The 18,055-nt window shown below is 32.8% G+C and overlaps 1 protein-coding gene across 1 annotated transcript; it reads right to left on the bottom strand.

The window, feature by feature from the left end:
• Positions 1-341: 341 nt before the first annotated feature.
• On the bottom strand, positions 342-17,605 carry nst (phosphoglucomutase 3-like protein nst). Its single transcript, XM_089250159.1, has 17 exons — positions 17,347-17,605; positions 13,764-13,834; positions 12,524-12,656; positions 10,964-11,059; positions 9,321-9,394; positions 9,072-9,202; positions 7,713-7,856; positions 7,573-7,615; positions 7,365-7,489; positions 6,612-6,725; positions 5,329-5,430; positions 4,988-5,043; positions 4,066-4,126; positions 3,656-3,778; positions 2,886-3,007; positions 1,557-1,608; positions 342-1,169 (listed from the first exon to the last, which is right to left on the bottom strand). Exons 1-17 carry the CDS (start codon positions 17,445-17,447, stop codon positions 1,113-1,115), a joined length of 1,605 nt encoding a protein of 534 aa, XP_089106285.1. The 5' UTR covers positions 17,448-17,605; the 3' UTR covers positions 342-1,112.
• Positions 17,606-18,055: the final 450 nt, after the last annotated feature.

Raw genomic sequence — 18,055 nt, 5'->3', positions numbered from 1 at the left:
AAAACTTGACTACTCTACTCGATGTTGAAATATTGCATAATTGAGCTATGCTGAATCTCAAAAACTAGAGCTAATAGAGGAAAACTGTTTTCATATTTGAAGTCAGCACACCAAATAGTCAAAATCAGTTTAAAAATTCCAGGCACCAAAAAAAATTTTTTTTTTCCGAAATCAAAATTCAGTCTTAACCACATATTACGCAAAAGGAAGCCAAATAAGCTGAATATGTACCATACCAAATAAATATCATTTGTATCCCCTAAATTTCAATGTTTAGGGGTTAAATTTTATGCATCAAAACTAAGAAATGCAATGGAAGCAGTAAAATGAAAACCGAGAGCTATGTAAAAATAAATTTTTACTCATTCCTGCATAAGTATTAGCATATATATTTTATAAAATTTTCATACATAATATCACACCTTAAATGCATTTGAAGGAAAAGAGAACAAAAAAAAATTATTAAGCATTCAAGAAAATGTTTTTTAGCTTATCAGAAGCTTTTACCTTTCACTGCTAATATATTTTTGATAAAGCGGGTTAGCATTGAGATAACGGCTTTCCTTTATGCTAAGGTGTGTAACCCTATAGTTTCTTTCCTTGAGAAATATTCTTCATCAGCTAGTAAAGCATCATTCTCAGTCCTGATCTCTTATTCTGTTTCTCTAGAACAAAGATTTTTCCAGTTTCCATTGAGCTATTGACTTCATGTGAGCTAGTCTTCATTTACTGAGGAGAAATCGTGCATGCAAAGAAAAACTCACACTCATTGACAATATGTGGCAAACTGCTTCTTACTGCCACTTGAAGCAAACTGATTATTAAGATAAGAGTGGAAACTTCGACATTTTCTTAGTTTTGAGCTGGCAGCAAAATATTTTATGTGCGTGAAAGGAAATTTCACACAGCATGTTTTCCTGGGTTAAGTATCTGAATATTCTCACATTTAACAGTGAAAAGGTTAATCTTGCAGGATTTGCACCATTACCACTTTGATCCCTTGGCTCACTACATGCAACAATAAAGAAGATTATTAGTTGGCAAAGCAGGTAATCTCACCTGCGAGGTTCACAAGTGAAGTGAGCATTAACAGTTCACCAGTAATACTATAATCAGCAGAATTTCTTCACGCACCCAACAATTTCTTGTGCTAATGATTTGGCTCCTTCCTACAAAGAAACAGAAATTCAATTCAGGCATTTTTTACTTTAGAAGAAAAACCAAAATTTGAACGAAAATACATGGCATATCAAAATTGTGATAGAATCTATGACTTAATCTAGATTCTGTCAGTTAAACTTGTAACAGCGATTTCAGTAAGGTGTGAAATACCTGCATGTCTGCTAAAACAAAAGGGAGTATAACAAGGGGTTTCTGTATCCTGTACAATTATTACATACATAAATTGCACGTAAAATTCAATAATAATAATTCCTGTATCCTGTACAATTATTACATACATAAATTGCACGTAAAATGCAATAATAATTCCTCTATACTGTACAATTATTACATACATAAATTACACGTAAAATTCAATAATAATAACAACATACTTGACTAACTGCTTCTGCATACACTCGAACAATGTCTTCTGTTCCAGATGGCCTTAAAAAAGTTAATGAAGTAATGAAACATTCAAAGCACATCAAAAAATACAAAAATCTTGAATTATAGATCAATTTTAAACATAACTGTCACAGCACTGACATTTCATAAAAAGAACTCACTGAAGCTACACTAATATTCAGAATGCACGAACTTTGGTCAATCTACATTTCACACTATTTGAAAATGTTTAGTATAAAATAAACACTGCACACAAGTTTTTCAAGCGAAACGAGCATTCTTGAAAGAAATAAAAATCAGTGAAAAGGTTTTGAATCTGTGAAGACAAGTTAAAATATATGTCAGAAACATACAGGATGTCCACAATTAAATTTGGCATGTTCTGAGTTTTCTACAGTTTTAATTACCTGTCAGGAAACTGTGAAGGTACATTTGTACACGAGTTAACTATAGTCTGAGAAAGTCTTGCTGACACTAGAGTCCATTCTTTCGATTCTAGTAGTTTTATTAGTTATCAAATTTTAACGTGTCTTGATTGGTTGCATTCCTATGGTAGTTAACAAATAACGAGATTACGGCTACTCTTAACTATGTCCCCCCTCCCCTCGGATGCCATGTAATTATACCTTTGTTAATCGCGATGGCAACAGGGACAACAGGGAAATATCCAAAAAAATTGGATCTGTTCTAATGTGGGTGTTGAATTTTAATTGGGTTGCTATATTTTTGAAATATATGACATCCATATTTTTATGGGCACCTTTTTCTCAGCCACCTCGTTGGGCATTTTGCCTGTTGTGGCGTTGTATTTGTATTAATCAAATGATGAGAAAGAAATTAAGAACAAAAAAAAAAAAATCTATTTACAACTCAAGAAATTGTTTTTGATTTTTTAAACCATTAGTTTCTATTTTGACCTTTCCACTATAGAAAATACAACCATGTATAATTTACATTAAGAAATTTAGATGTTTTCAACATATAATCTGCAGATTATGCATACAAAAATATAGTACCTACTCTATTTTTGGTTTTTCAAGAATGATTGTAGCATGTTTGCAAATTAACGCATCTCAAGAGATTATTGATTACATCCATAATTTCAAAGTATACCAATTAAATACAGGGGTATAACTTTGTTGCATTAGAGAAAAAAACTGAAAACTGAAACACTTTTGAATACTATTCATTGAAAATTTTTCTAAAAATATCAAGTCTGTAATATCATTTTAGTCAATAACAATAGATAAAGTATTTTCTGACATAGTTATACAAGTTAAATTTTATTACTATAGCAAATGGAGTGAAAAAATTACCTAACAAATGCTCTAGCCTTCTCATACTTAGCAACAGCTTCATTGATACTGCTTTGAAGGCCTTCAGGCTGGATACAGGTGCATCTTGCATCTAGGAGCTTTATAGAGTTTTTGTCTGCCACCTGAAAAATTTTTTGCTACGTTTAATACATTTTTGGTCATTGAGGTAAATAGTCTTGAACAGAAACTAAATTTAACAATGAGAGACCTAGAGCTCTTGGTACAAGACTTTTTGCTCGATAAAAGAATTCATCTTAATCATTTATCTGGAAGCATAGGGAGATACAGATTAACTTTACTAAAAATTTCTATGATTGGCATATGTGGACAACTTCCCCAGTTCACTAAATATTTTCAGTCACCTACCCCTCTCATTTGAAGAGCCTGTATCTGCTTATGTCTTTTAGTCAGTAGTTCTCAAACATTTTTTTTCCATTTAACTTATCACGTCACGGTTATAAACTTTGTTCATTTGATGATTTTTTTGTTGCATCAGTCATTTTCTGCAAACAAGGGCTAATTAGACAGATTTACGATTTTTTAATCAATTACAAACAGCATTGTTTCACAAGGATTGGTTGACAACAATTATTGCTTCGATAGTTTTCTTGTGCACTATGTTAGTGTACTAATCCTTCAGTGGCTGACGATTTTTTGGGGATAAAAACTTGAAATAAACGTCCATGAATCTGATATGAGGGTATGAAAATTATTCATTTGCTAAATTTTAAACACAACTTGGTTTGTGAAAAAAAGGGAAAAGCTATTACCTGAACTTTTATTTGTTGATATGGTACATCAGTATACAATTTGTCCCAATCTGATATGCTCCAATCAAAATTCTGCAATATTGTCTCCACTAGTAAAAAACATGAAATGGCATCGCCTACTGCCTATTTGAAAAAAAAAATGTCTAGTCATTTTCAAAGAAATTAAGTGAAACAATACACAGTCATTCTATATGTTATCTGCCAAATGTAACATACAATTAATGATTATAAATATAGGCAGTAAAAAACATTAATTATCCAATTCTTATTTAATCATAGGGTATATTTACCATTTATCACTAATGCAAGGAGCATGCTACATAGATTTTTTAGTCTAATTATGATTCAGTATTGATTATAATGACATATTACAGGAAAAAAAACTGAAAGATAATAAAAAAAAAGACAACCTCATTTATGAGATCTATTGTGTTCAAGAATTTCTTTGCAGATCTTTGGCATTTATCATCTCTGAAATTAGATAGTAGAAAAGAAAATGTAATTTACAAAAACATAATTAATGTACAATATCTTTACTTATTTTTAATACCATTTTCTTAAAGAATAAAAAAAAATTATGTGGAAGGTTATCTCAAATTGATATCACAAATAATTATTAAAACTGGATACAAACTGGTAAAAAATATTTTTCCATATTTCTAATGAGCATTGTGCATGCTTTCAAAAAAAATAATCTCTGCAATCATGTTCATTTATATATGAAAACAACAAATTAGTTTTTAGAAAATTTTTGACAGTTATTGAATTTAACTAAATTTAATTCCAAATAGTTTGTAATTCCTATACATATACTGGGATCAATTTATAGAAAACTTTAATCAAATATGGATTTCATTTGTTAGGATTTCAGATATTTTTTGTGTAGTTTTTTTTAATGAAAAATATATTGATCTATGCAATACTTATTTAAAAAAATAGAGTAAATAGTTTTGGATACATTTAGCCAGAGCACTCAGTATACGAGATGTGAATGAACAACTTTTTGAAACAAACCCACACAGATTTAAGAACAAAAAAACACAATACAAGAAGTATCTAGTTACATTTGATATCATATTTTTATGGCCACCTCTTTTCAGCCACCTTGTTAGGCTTTTTGTCTGTAATGGCCTTTGTATTTACATAAAATTTAAGGTCACTGCAGCCAAATTGCCCAAGATAGTGGGAAAAAATGGAATTAAAAAAATTACCCATAATAAATATAGATGTTTAAAAACCTTAAATACAGCTATTTAAAATTAAGATAATTTGAAGAAATAAACTAAATGTACTTAGAGTAATAAAGTCTAATGAGCAATAAAAATGACATACCCTTCATCAGACGCCTTAGCTTTGATTAGAAATTTTGCATGCTCTCCAAACAAAATCTGCAGAATGAGAAAAATTCATTCAATGATGAAATCATACAAAAAAAAAATTAATAACAATCTGTTTTTTCATATCAACAATTCAATTTATAAAGGGGGAGAAAAATCACTGTAAAAAAAAAGTGGATTTGGTGATGAGATATTGAAAATTTTCAATTTGCATGTCCAAAGAACCAGTTGAAGTAACTGTGCATGTGTGACTTGATAAGATAAGTAGTTATTTTTGTGTCTTTTATAATATGTAATAAAATTCATTAAAAATTGAATTCTTATGACAAAACTTACAGTTCCATGGCCATTAGCTTCAAAATATATTCCAATGTCATACTTTGATGCTTCGTGATGCAGGTGTTTTACTCCTGTATCAACACAAATGACAGGGATTCCCTTCAGAAAAATTATCAACATTGAATGAGGTTAGAAAAACAATAAAGATTAATCTAAAAAACAAAAACTTCAGAGAAAAAATAAATAAAAAACTTGATCACATTTTCAATTATTACAAGTTCCACATGTTCATGCAATATTCAATCAATGAAATCTTGCCTATAACAGTAATCATGTGGGTGTTGTGGCGGCTTTATGGAAAAAGCCAAGGTTTGATTCCTTCATGGTCAGATAATGGTGGTCTGCTGAAATCGGTCTGGTTTTAACCTGAATCTGTTGGGCTGAATAGCTTCATAGAGGAAGGGGGTCACATTGGCCTCTATTTTACATTTTATTTCAATAGCATAGAGCTACAGGGGGAAAAAAAAACAATGGCTTTCATCTAAGAACTTAAAAGCTTATAATTCCAGAATAAATGAAAGAAATAATTCCATAATTGATGAAAATTCAGAATTACTGAAAGAAATAATTTTAGAATTAGTGAAGAAAAAAACTTGAGAGAAATAATTTCACATAATTTCTGATAGAATTTATTTCACAATCAATGAAAGAATAATTGCATAATTATTGAAGGAAATGAGTTTAAGAATTATTGAAGGAAATGATTTTAAGAATTATTGAGAAGGGAAATAATTTCAGAATTACCAAAATAAATAATAATCATTTAAAGTGATTTCAGGTTAAAATAAATCTTAGAATTTATTTATTCAGTAATTAAATCAAAAACTTTTTTAGAATTAGGGAAAAAATTATTTAAGAACTAATAAAAATTAATAATTGATAAATGACAATTTCAGAATAAATAAAAGTCTTCAATTACTTTTGTCCCTTGGGAAGTGACATTGACTCCTTCTATTAAGATGGCATTAAATTACATGAGTTGGTGGCCCGTTGGCTTCATGGGAAGTTTCAATTTTGTCAGCCATGTCTGAAAGGTTGAAGACCCCTGTGTGTTTTAAGCTCACATTTGTTATTTATCAATAATTTCTCAGACACTGGTTGAGCATTTGTGGTGCAGCTACCATCCAAGTTAAGTTTCAGAATGCCAAAATCCTAATCCACTTTCATCGCTTAAAATATGTGACTATAAAGTGTTACATACAAGAGAAAAACTAGATTGTAAAATGCTCAGTTTTTACAAACAGTATAGCACTTGATAGCGATTTGCATTTAACACTTACCAATACATTTTCAATGTAATTGCTGGAACTTCCATTCGCATAAGCGGTTTGTATAACTCTCAACTGTAAATCAAGATCACATTCTTTCACCAGGTCTTTCAAGAACTTTGCACACTAAAACAAGAAATATATAATGACGATCTACATAACAACAACAGACTTTACAAAATTTATTTTCAACACATTAATGATGCGTGTAAGCTGTATTAATAATAGCTAATATTAGCTCAGCTCTGCAATTACTGGTTTTTATCTGAATCACTTTTTAGAAGTTACAAAAGTATTTGCTAATAAATCTTCATGATGTCTGAGAAACTCTTGTGACCTGTAGAAATAATTCAGCAGAATTTGATTATACATAGGATTGTTGAGGACAGAAAGTGTGAAACTGACAATGTTACACACAGAAAAAGATTTTTAAGCACTCAACACACGAGACCCGATCCATATGACCGTGTAGAGCAGTGTCAAATCATACAAAAAGTTTTGGAGAATAGGGTCAGTAAGGGTCATAACTCAGAGGGTTCTGACTGGTTTGGTAACCCATTCAAGCCATTTTTTTTGGTTCTAAATAAAGTTACATGATCAGTATGGATTCAGATAAACATGTGTGGCCCACACAAAAGGTTAGGAAACACTTTTCAGCAAGTATTGTTATTTGCAAGAAACCACAGAAGAATGCTTGAAAAGTACATGTGCAGTTATGGTGGTAGCAGAACATTTTCACCTCAAGCATAAACAAAAGTTTCATACCAATGATGCAATCTTGTCACCATCTAACATGTGGAAAATTCCAGAGTCATCCTCATAAAAATATATGAGGCGATCAGCATCTCCATCAACAGATGAATATCTCTCATTTGGGATTATTTCAGCACCTGATCAAAGAACAAATTTTTATAGAATGATTCGGGAGGGAGCGAGTCCATTCAACTCATCCTCTATATAAATTTTTTCTCACCTGTGGGAACTGTCTGATGTATCTTTACGTGATCAGCACCACACTGAAATAAATAACAAAATTCATTCTGGTATTGAAAAGTATAAACTAAAAAAAAGCTAAATAATTGTGTTCCAATTATTTGGCAATACAAATATTACCTTATAATTCAGTTCAGATTCCCCACAGTTGAAAACATTGATTTTTAGCTTGCCATTTAAATAAGGAATCAATTCTTTCAGAGCACTAGCACCAACACCATTAGCACCATCCACATGAACAGCGGGTACATATTTCTTATTAACCTGACAAAAAAAGGTGATACATTATAACTAACTGATGCTTATTAAATTTGATTTGGACACATAGAAATTTAAAGTCTGAAGCAGAGATACTAAAGCTGGGATTTTGCAGTCAACCCAAAAGAAAAAAAATCAGCTTCAAATTTTCTGAATACCATGTGGGTGACCATGTTTCATCTAGAATAATTATGGAAATTGGGATTTTAAATACAGGGGAACATGAGAAATAGAAACAATCTATGTGTAAAGGTTATATGCGACTATAAAACATCGTCAAACACAATCACAACAAACTCTAAATGACAGAAAATTTGGTTTGCTATACCCCCATTCAGTAGTTCCAAGACTTACAACGTAAGTCATAAAAGATATAAGGTAACTGACATTGAGGTAACTATTATGACTCTTGTAGATAAAAAATTCCTATTCTAATTACACAATGTCTGAAGCCTTAAAAGTTTGTCCAAATTGCACTAAAAAACAAAAACAATTTTGAACAGGACAGCATATATATATACATGGGCTGACGTAATTCTGGGTATTAGTATATTTGATCAAATATTTTATGAGACTATATTTGCGCCCCCCCCCCCCCATGCCAGAAGCATGAATGCGCAAATTCTCACTTTTTGGGTTTATGAGCTGGTGTGTGATCCCTTATTTTGCTATCTAAGTTTTGTCAGAAATGTGAATATTTAACACCCCCCCCCCACCCCCGCATTTAAATGTATGTTAAAAAGCCTTTTAGGGAAATGACACTTCAAATGCCATTTCCCCTATTTCGGAATGGAAATTCACACATTCATGCTTCTGGCATGACGGGGGGGGGGGGGGGGATGTGAAAAAATTATTTTTCTTTCATAAACAGATGTTTTGATTAAGCCCATAGTATGGTCAAATGTAGTTATCACTCTTGCAAATAAAAGAAAAATTCTTTCACATAAAAATCAAACACAAAAGCTATATAAACAGAGGCTTACTTCAAGTACATTTATGAAACTAAAAATAAAACCCATACATTAGGTGTGTACATAATTTCAACAATTTTCCTTAGTGCATCTCTTACTCTGAGAAGTATGGTAAGAGGTATTCAAATATTTTTACAAGATGTATTGATGTTAAAATGGGCTTAAGATTTAGAGGTAATTTCTTTTTAAAAACAAAACCCATGTGATGTGGTCCACACATACATAACTATTGTACTTAAATAACACCTACATGACATAATTGAAGCTTTAAGAATGCTGAAGACAACTTTTCATAGTAGCCTTCTCTAGATGGCTTCCCATATGAGCAGTTTGTGTTATGACAGCGAACCATATAATGAAACTGGGGAGTAGTTAATACACCTACAAATCAGGAATATAAAATATTTTTCACAGTTACTAATACATGGTCACATAAGTGTGAAAACAACAGAATGAGTAGAAGAAAAGCAATTGAATCATGTAGGTGTGAGAGACACACCATAGTCATTGAGTTTTGCTTTTAGAACCTCGCAAGCTTCAGAGACAGCAGCTGATAGGGCTGGACCACTTCTCCTGGAAGGTAACAAAAATTTGAGTTGTAAAATAAAATTATAAAATTAATTCATTTACTAAATCAAATTTTTTACTTTAGAGCAGTGGCTCTTAACTGGGGTGGGGATGCAGCAAAGCATTTTTGGGGGATGCAAGATGGAAAAAAAATCATAAAATGTAGACTAATTATTCAGGAAAATTGAAACAATGAAAAAAATTATATTTTTCAGTTCTTTGAAAAATATGAATTATACCAATATTGTTTTGCTTATACTTACAGAGATGTGTCATGTGAAGTTTGCATTGCAAAAGTTTCTTTTTCAGTTAACAATCATACTTGTTTTTCATTCCCAGATTGAGGGAAACTACCATTAATACCCAAACAACTGTGGTTTGTTTGCGTTTGCACTTCACATTATTAGAATGCTAGGGCTTAGATTTGATACTATTGTATGACTCTGGAAAAACAAAAAAAAATCAATCAAGTGAACATATACAGTCGAACCCCGTTATACCACCCCCTGCTGTAGCACCAACCCCGCTTACCGCCACAAATTTTCAGTGAACAAATCTTCCATATAGGGTATAAAACATCCATAATGTAAAAAACCCGATATAGAGCAAACTGCACAAGTTTTTCAAGGTTGCCAAGAGAAGTTTTTCAACAGTGCATATTTTTGCTCACTGGTCATTATATTTTCAGTTCTATTCTCTCCCTTGATTTGCTCCATTCAAATTAATGCCAAAAAGGTGTCGTTCTTTCAATATATGAAAAATGGGAAATTTATGATTATCAAACCAATAAGGGCTAAAAAAGCAATGCCATCACCATTGTTTACCTTTGTGTATTTTGTTTTTGTACTTATAAAATGCATTTCTAAATTTATGCAGAACTAAAATAATTTCAGAGTAAGTTTAAAATATGTATCTAAATATTATATCAAGAAATATTTAGGTAACATTATACAGTTTTTAAAATTTTAAAAATTTTCTCATCTTAAAATTGAATGCATGTAAAACAGATTATTTCATTTATGGAGTAGTGTTAACAAGGCACTGAGATACAATAGTTCATAATAAACATGTGAATTTATGTAATGAAGCCTCTCTGAAACGCTATTCCAACCATGGTCTGACATAATGCCAAACTCGTTAAATTGCCAAAATTTTTTGAGATAGATGGTGGTGTTACAACAGGGTTCGACTGTACATATACTGCATTTTTTAAATTCAAAAACTAAGCTAAAAAAATAATTATTTTTTAGTGAAGTTTTCTAATTAATTTAGAAAAAAGGAAACCCCAAAAGTTATTAATCATAGCTAAAAAAAGAATCAAATAACATTTAAAAGAATTTTTAAAAATTAGTTATAATGGATAATTAAACCACAAGAAATTGAGTTTTTTAACAAATAGAAAGCACATTATCCTAGGTGGTGCAGACAGGTTAGTCATATTGCACTGGGGAGGTGTGAGAGTGAAAAAAGGTTAAAACCACTGCTTTAGAGCATAAAAATATGAATGATTAAAAAGGAAAACTTTCTGAAAGTCGTGTATGAAATAAAAATAAAATTTAATGTGAAGATAAGTACCTAGTATCCATAGCAAGAAATACTGAAGGCACAACATTTCCATCAATATTATACTTTGTGCATATTTTCTGCAAGCAATCTAGAACTTCTGGCCCTCTGTGAAAGATAGAATAATATTTATGGCAGTATTGTAAAAAGTGATTTTTTAGATGTGAGATATTATTACTGTACAGGGTTTAAGCTATGGTCGCATTTTTCGCAAAATGCAAAAGAAGAAGTAGCCACTTTCGCAAAAATACTTACAGGAGGTACGAAATGAGTAAGACATCCAACCATCAAACATAGCATTGTAGCATTTTGCTAAAGCTTTTCCCCCAATTTTCGCTTTTTTGCGAAATTTTTATTGCAAATTTTTTATCCAGCTTAAACCCTGTTACTGTAGTTATTATTATGGCCATTTTGTAGGTCAAAGCCAAACTTTAGTGAGACTAGTCATAAAAACTTGTGTAATACTATGATGCTATGGTCTATGTTTTCTTTTTATCATTGTGTCAGGTTGCCTGTGATGATCTTTGTTGTTTATTGTAAAGTTTCACCTAGGCATTTCAAGTATTAGCCATTATTTGGGGGGGGGGGGGGCCTTGACAAAATGAAAAAAATTTAGGCACCAGCCAAATTTTTTTGCAGTTACTCTTATTTTTTTTACATAAAAATGTTCAGAAATAATGGACTTTTCAAGAAGTTGGTAGATACACTGATATGAATTCCAAAAAACATTCTACAAACAGAAATGAAAAATTTTGGTGCCAATACAGATTTTTTAGTTGCTATAGTAAAAGGCATATGCAGATGTGATGGGGGGGGGGGGGGGAGTGCATCAGATTTGAACCCTTTTATACTGTTATTTAACCTTCCATATACTGTTTTAACCTAGCTAATTTTAATTGCTATTTGAAGGCTCCAAATTCACAATTTTTCTGGAAGAAATACTCCCTTTCAAACTTTTAAACCATCAGTGTGCACTTCCCCCAAAAAGTGGGTCATGCATATGCTCCTGGTGAAGTTTTAATGTATAAAAAGAGTTTATTCAGATCTAGACACGCATGCAGGACGGGGCACAGAGGGCACATGCCTTCCAGAAGCAGACCAAAAATCAGAAAAAAAAGTTGATGTTTTGGTTTAAAAAAAAAAAAGATATATCAAAAGAAAATAATTTTTAAGTGCTACTTTTACGGATTTCTGTCAATTGAAATGCCTTTTCAAGGGTGGTAACTCGAAATTTATCTGAAAGAAAATTTTTATGCCCCCTCCAAATGTTAATCTTGTATACGTCCCTGTTTAGATCAAATAAAAATAATGAAATAAATTTTTACACAAATTGAGGCTGCCACAAGAAACATCCTAAATCACTTCAATGACCTGCAGGTGGATAATGCTATACTTCATATGAAATTTTAGAGTTGGCTTTAAGAGTTACGGACAGCGTTCATAGTTACAAGTGGCTGTAGTTAGTACATAAAAAGTAAAAAAAAAAGAAGCAGGAAAGGTAAATGTCACAGAAACTCTTATATTAAACAACAATATATATTGTTTGGGGGAAATGAAAATAAAAAGACCCACTTGGCATTAGCTAGATCAGTTGCTAAAATTTCCCACTCAGGACTCAACGTTTCACCCATTGGATCACAGAGCTTCACACCATTGTCTTCTGCAGGGTTATGAGAAGCTGTAATCATCACACCGATTGCAGCACCTGAAAACCAATATTTTAAAGTTAATCGAAAGTTAATGTTTTGATAATTATACAGGAGTAATATACAGTAAAACCTCTCTCTTTTGAGGACACAGATGGGGTAAAAAAAAATTGTCCATAACAGAGAGGGTGACCATTAATCGGGGTATGAAAAGTATACTTTTATTATACATTAATTGGAAATTATTATTTTGCTGTAAAAGAGGATTGATCGCATCTCGGGGAAGGGAGGGGGGGAGAGGTGTCTATTAAGAAAAATCTACTGTATTTTAACAGTAGATATAAAGTGAGGCAAAATTTGTAATTTAAAGGTTGAAAAAACTGATAATGGGTAAGTGAACTAATAAAAATGAATAAAACAATAAAAAAAGTAAGTGAAATAAAGAAAATTTATTGTTGTTATGGAACCAATCCACCAAGGCTAAACTAGCATTTCTCAAAGTGTGTGACACAGATCCTAGGAGCATCGCGACAAGATGAAGATATTAATTTGTATGCCTATTTATGTTTTAAAGTTGTTCTCTAAAAAGTGAAAATATCTACTAAACAGGGAGCCGGAGGTGAACCATGTATTGGACAAAAGAGTCGTGGGTGACAAAAGTTTGAAAACTCCTAACCTAGGCCTTTGTAATTTCCGGCCTACAAGCCTAATCTATGAATTATACATGGGGGGAAAAAATTCATTTCTTACTGTGATTTTTACATTTCTTACTTTCATTTACTCAATCATAGACCACTGCATATTATGCACACAAATACATTTATTTCATCAACATAATTTGTGTTAATTGACCTAACATTTTTTTTACTTACAGTGGGGCTTGACAAATTTTGGATGCTACGGTGACTAAAAAATTAACTGAATGACATAAAAATTAGAATCTTAAAGTTCCTATACGATAGCTAAATTTATGGGAATTTATGTCAGCCTCAGAGCATCTATTAACATGGAGAAGGGAATCATTACGTTTCAAAAAAAAAAAAATTTAAAGAACATGCTTGGCTTTTAAGAAATTTGGCAAATGCCTAATTTTTTTTCCTGATTTGTAAAATAGTGAATTACAATAACAGAAAGAGAAAAGCTATGAAAAAAATTTCTCAACTAACCATTCAACACTTTTGATCTCAGAGCAGCCAAAAATCCCATCCGATGCATAACATGGGGCAGAACTTCAGCTCTGGAAAAAATATATATATATATATTCATACAAAAAATATATGTGTGTGGGCATATATACTGTAATTTCCTAATCCAAATAAAAAATAAATATACAGTTGATATAGTCAAGCAGTTATAATTAGGGCTCAGATTTTTATGACCTAAAGATAAAATGTTGTAGCTGATCAATTAAAACACCTGAAATTCAGTATTTTTTAACCTATCAGCAATAACGTTTCAAATTTAGATCCTACAAATCTGAGCCCTAGTTATGAATAATTGAAAGGGGAAAATTTGGTTCACTATACTTGTATCCAATCTAATACAAAATATTGTTTGACACATTATAATGAATAATGAATCAAATTCATTATAGCAGGGTTTGACTTAACTTTCAAAAGCAAATTTTTGCAGCTGCAGCTAATTCGAAGCGACAGCCTATTCTATAACTTTTTGTCTCTCTGTCTTCACTCATGTTTTTTTTTTCATTCTGAGTGAAGACAGTGGAATTCATGAGCTTTTATAAAAAAGCAAGAAGGTCAAGGAAAGAGAATTTTATCAATCAACAGATATTGCTTGATCAAAATAGAAGACTCATACATAGGCGATAGGCGTAAACTTTTGTCGGGCCTGGAATCCCCTTTTAACATTTTCCAGCATCTCTATGATGCTTAACACATAGGTCTTCAACCTTTTACAGTCGAAAGCGCTGCCTAAACTCATAATCAAAAGATCACCACCCTTATGGCAAGTTTAGCATACGAATGCATGAAATGATGATATTTCAATCCTTCAATTTCCCCTGAGGTGTTTTAATTGGAACATTGATCAAGTGCTGGTGAACAATAAATTAGACATGAGCATCAAGCACTATGTGTATTTCAAGAAGCACCATGATGCTCGCAAGCAACGGGTTGCAGATGCCTGGTTTAGGGTATGGAAATATCCCCCCACAAAATATTTGAGAACTTTTCCCCTATAGGTCCAGAGCAAGGATTCACTCAAGGCTGTTTTTTTCAGGGGAGTGGGGGCAAACATGATTCTATCACCCACTCTTTTCACCGTTAAAGTCTATAATTTTATAACCATGGGTGCCCCTTCAATTTGCCACTCTCATAGCTCTGGTGGATCTAGATTTACTATTGATAATTTTGGGATTGTATATCATATCACGACACTTTGTATCTGTGGCAGATTTGAATACCTCAGTGGATGGATGAGAGAGAATTTATATCCCTATTGTACGTTGGGCAGCAGTGTTTTTTGATGTTGTAGGTTTTCAGCTTTTATATTCACATCAACCTGATGTTTGGCTGTTGCTGGAATAGTGACTGTCCTAAGATAAAAGGATGAGAAAAAAGCCCTACACAGCCGGTTATTATAACTTCTAATTCATTAGCAAACTTTAAAGAAAACTGTTAGAAGATTTCGTTTGTGTGTTAAGAACATGCACACACATACACAGATCAGCTACAATATATACAGTTGGGCCCACATATAATGAACTTGGATATTACGAATTTTCATATATAATAAAGTTTTTCCCAAGTCACATGAATTTCGTATTTTACCTCTATGTTATTTTTATTTGAAATATGAATAAGCTGGTTTTGAAATACAAATTTCTTTGTTAGCTTATCTAAATCTTATCTGTGAATTTACCTTTTCAGACAATGAGCTTCTTTCCTTGGGAGAAAATGAGTGTTTTGAATATTATAAAAGTGGCAAAAAAAAATCCTCTTTGCTTCACTTTTTTTACACTTTTCTGTTAAATCCTTAGAGAAGGTATAGAGCCTCCTATAAAGTTGAATCCTATTTTGCTTGCAGAAAAACTTTTATGAAGAAAGGATTAAGGCAGTTTTTTTCTCAAGAATCCAACCTTCAAAACTCCTTTTGTGCACATTTGCTCACTTTTAGCTTAATTCGAAAGCTGGTTGTAGTTGAGTTTGAGAATGTCCAAGTGCAAAAAACTAACCCATTGCTTTGAAAATTGAAGATATATAGCTGGTTGATTGAAAAAAAAAAAAGGGGTGGTTCAAGAAAAGATTCAGAAAAAGAGCTCATATTAATGTGAAAGCACTTCTTTTTGAATGATTCAAAAAAGTCAGGCGAAAATATGCAACGGTAAAATACATGGTCCCCAGATCCTAGAGCAGGGCACCTACGGTGAGATCTTTCACGGGCTCTTTCATGATGAATTTATAACGTGAACAAACAAAAATTATGAGAATCAACCCAAGACTGGAGCCTGTCAGCTTGTGGGGGCTATGGCGAAACAGCCCTTGCAAAAAAAACATCATCACATTTGAATGATTATTAGACAAAAATTATTTTAGTGCAAAATAGTTATCTTACACAATCATATAAATTGAAGAAAAAAAAACGATTGACATTTTCATTGAATTATATAACATTTAAATGTTCCATTTAAATTAAATTTTAACCTTTTTTTTTCTTAAATATATTAGTTTAATCTTTATTTTAAGAACGCTTAAAATATTGAAAAATGCTTATCATGTAAGTAAATTATTGCTTAGTTCATTTTGCTTGAACGATCATTTTCAAAACTGGTATGGATAAAACAAATTAACGAATAGTTACACTGTTTTTTCTGACTTTGTTATAAGTGGGTGTGACTGTATAAGTAAAAGTATTCAAAGGGGCGTCAAAATGCGTGCTTGCCCCGGGTGACCAAGCATCTAGTTGCGGCCCTGGGCTTGAATGACCAAAACTATGAGCTGATTATAAGATAGAGTTTAACAAAAAATTTTCCTCAACATTCTTATGGGCGCGGCTCATGCATGCCTCTCCCCCTCCAGCAGATAGAAGCCCCCAGATTTTATTTGCAGAGAACTTTCAGGGGCCTCTCTCCTATAGTAGATATCAGGGCCGCAACTAGATGTTTGGTCACCCTGGGCAAGTACGCATTTTAGCGCCCCCTAGTAATGTTAAAGGAGAGGTGTGAGAATAAAATTTGCGCCCCCTCGGGTCCAGCGCCCGGGGCACAAGACACGCCTGCTCCCTCCTAGCTGTGGCCCTGGTAGATATATAATGTTTTAAAACCAAACATTGATTCATGAGGGCCACCAAGAAGGGTCACAATTAGGGTCTACTAAGCACCCACTCTGGCCATATCGCTATATTGCAATTTACTGCCATTAATGAAAAAAGGGGTGGAAATGAAGGCTCTGTCTATTGGTGGTTACCTCAAGTTCGTTAGGGAAAATATCTTATCTATATTGCACAATTAGGGTCTGGTGCTCAAGGCGCCGGACAAGAGGGAGCGCAAATTTAACCCTTCAACGTCCCCTTCAATATTTCGGGGGGGAGAACAAAATGCGTGCTTGCCCGTGTTGACCACGCATCTATAGTGGCGGTCCTGCCTCCTATTAGAGCTGGAGCCCGCGGGTCCCTTTCCTCCCTCCAGTGGGGGGGGGGCATGGGCTCAGGCATACTAGCGGCTAATTTAACAGACACTACGGGACGTCTCTCTCAATTTTGTAATAAAATAAAAAATGGAATGGGACTCACTTATCTCTGAATCCAGCAGTGCCATAATTTAGAATTTTTCCCAATGTATTTGGGTATTTACTTTCTCCCGATACAACAGCTGCTTTCAAAATGTCTTCCATGATCAATCGGAGAGTGTTTCGCAATTAAATGTCGCGTATGAGAAATATATGTCTACCGCTTTATTTGCTTAAGGCCTGATAATAATAAGGCCACGGCCCAGTGACGTTTGATTATTTTTACACGTGGAAATCCTGTTGTCAATTCGAATTCCTTTGGTATACAGTTACAGTTACAGTTGAATTAAGCAGGGCTATATTCCTTTGGTATACGCGACTCTATTGGTCTTTCTACCACGTACACATCACATCCTTTTAAAAAATAATATTTTTTTATATTTTCAGTTGATAAATCATGGTTTTCTTAATTTATAGATTTTTGGACTGTTCAGATCAAATCTCAACTAAATGGATGTGGTGATGATGACCGGGAGCTTGCGATTGAGAATAACTAAGGTTTGGATTTTTATGATCTCAAGATGATACGTCGTTGCCGATCGGTTGAAAAACTCGCAATTCAGGCTTTTTAATATATCAGCAACAACGTTTTATCTTCAGGTCATAAAAATCCGAGCCCTAATGATAACAGTGTTTGATGTTATTGCTGGTGCTGTTGTCTATTATTACACTAACAGATGACTCTTGCGGTGATTTCAGGTTCGGATCTAATT

Source organism: Pholcus phalangioides, unplaced genomic scaffold (genome assembly GCF_987345545.1).
Source record: "Pholcus phalangioides strain wild (caught in Gottingen) unplaced genomic scaffold, Ppha-v1.0 ptg000022l_1, whole genome shotgun sequence".
Classification (NCBI taxonomy): Eukaryota; Metazoa; Arthropoda; class Arachnida; order Araneae; family Pholcidae; genus Pholcus; species Pholcus phalangioides.
The sequence above is the reverse complement of the archived record's forward strand: the minus strand, read 5'-3'. Positions and strand labels throughout refer to the sequence as shown.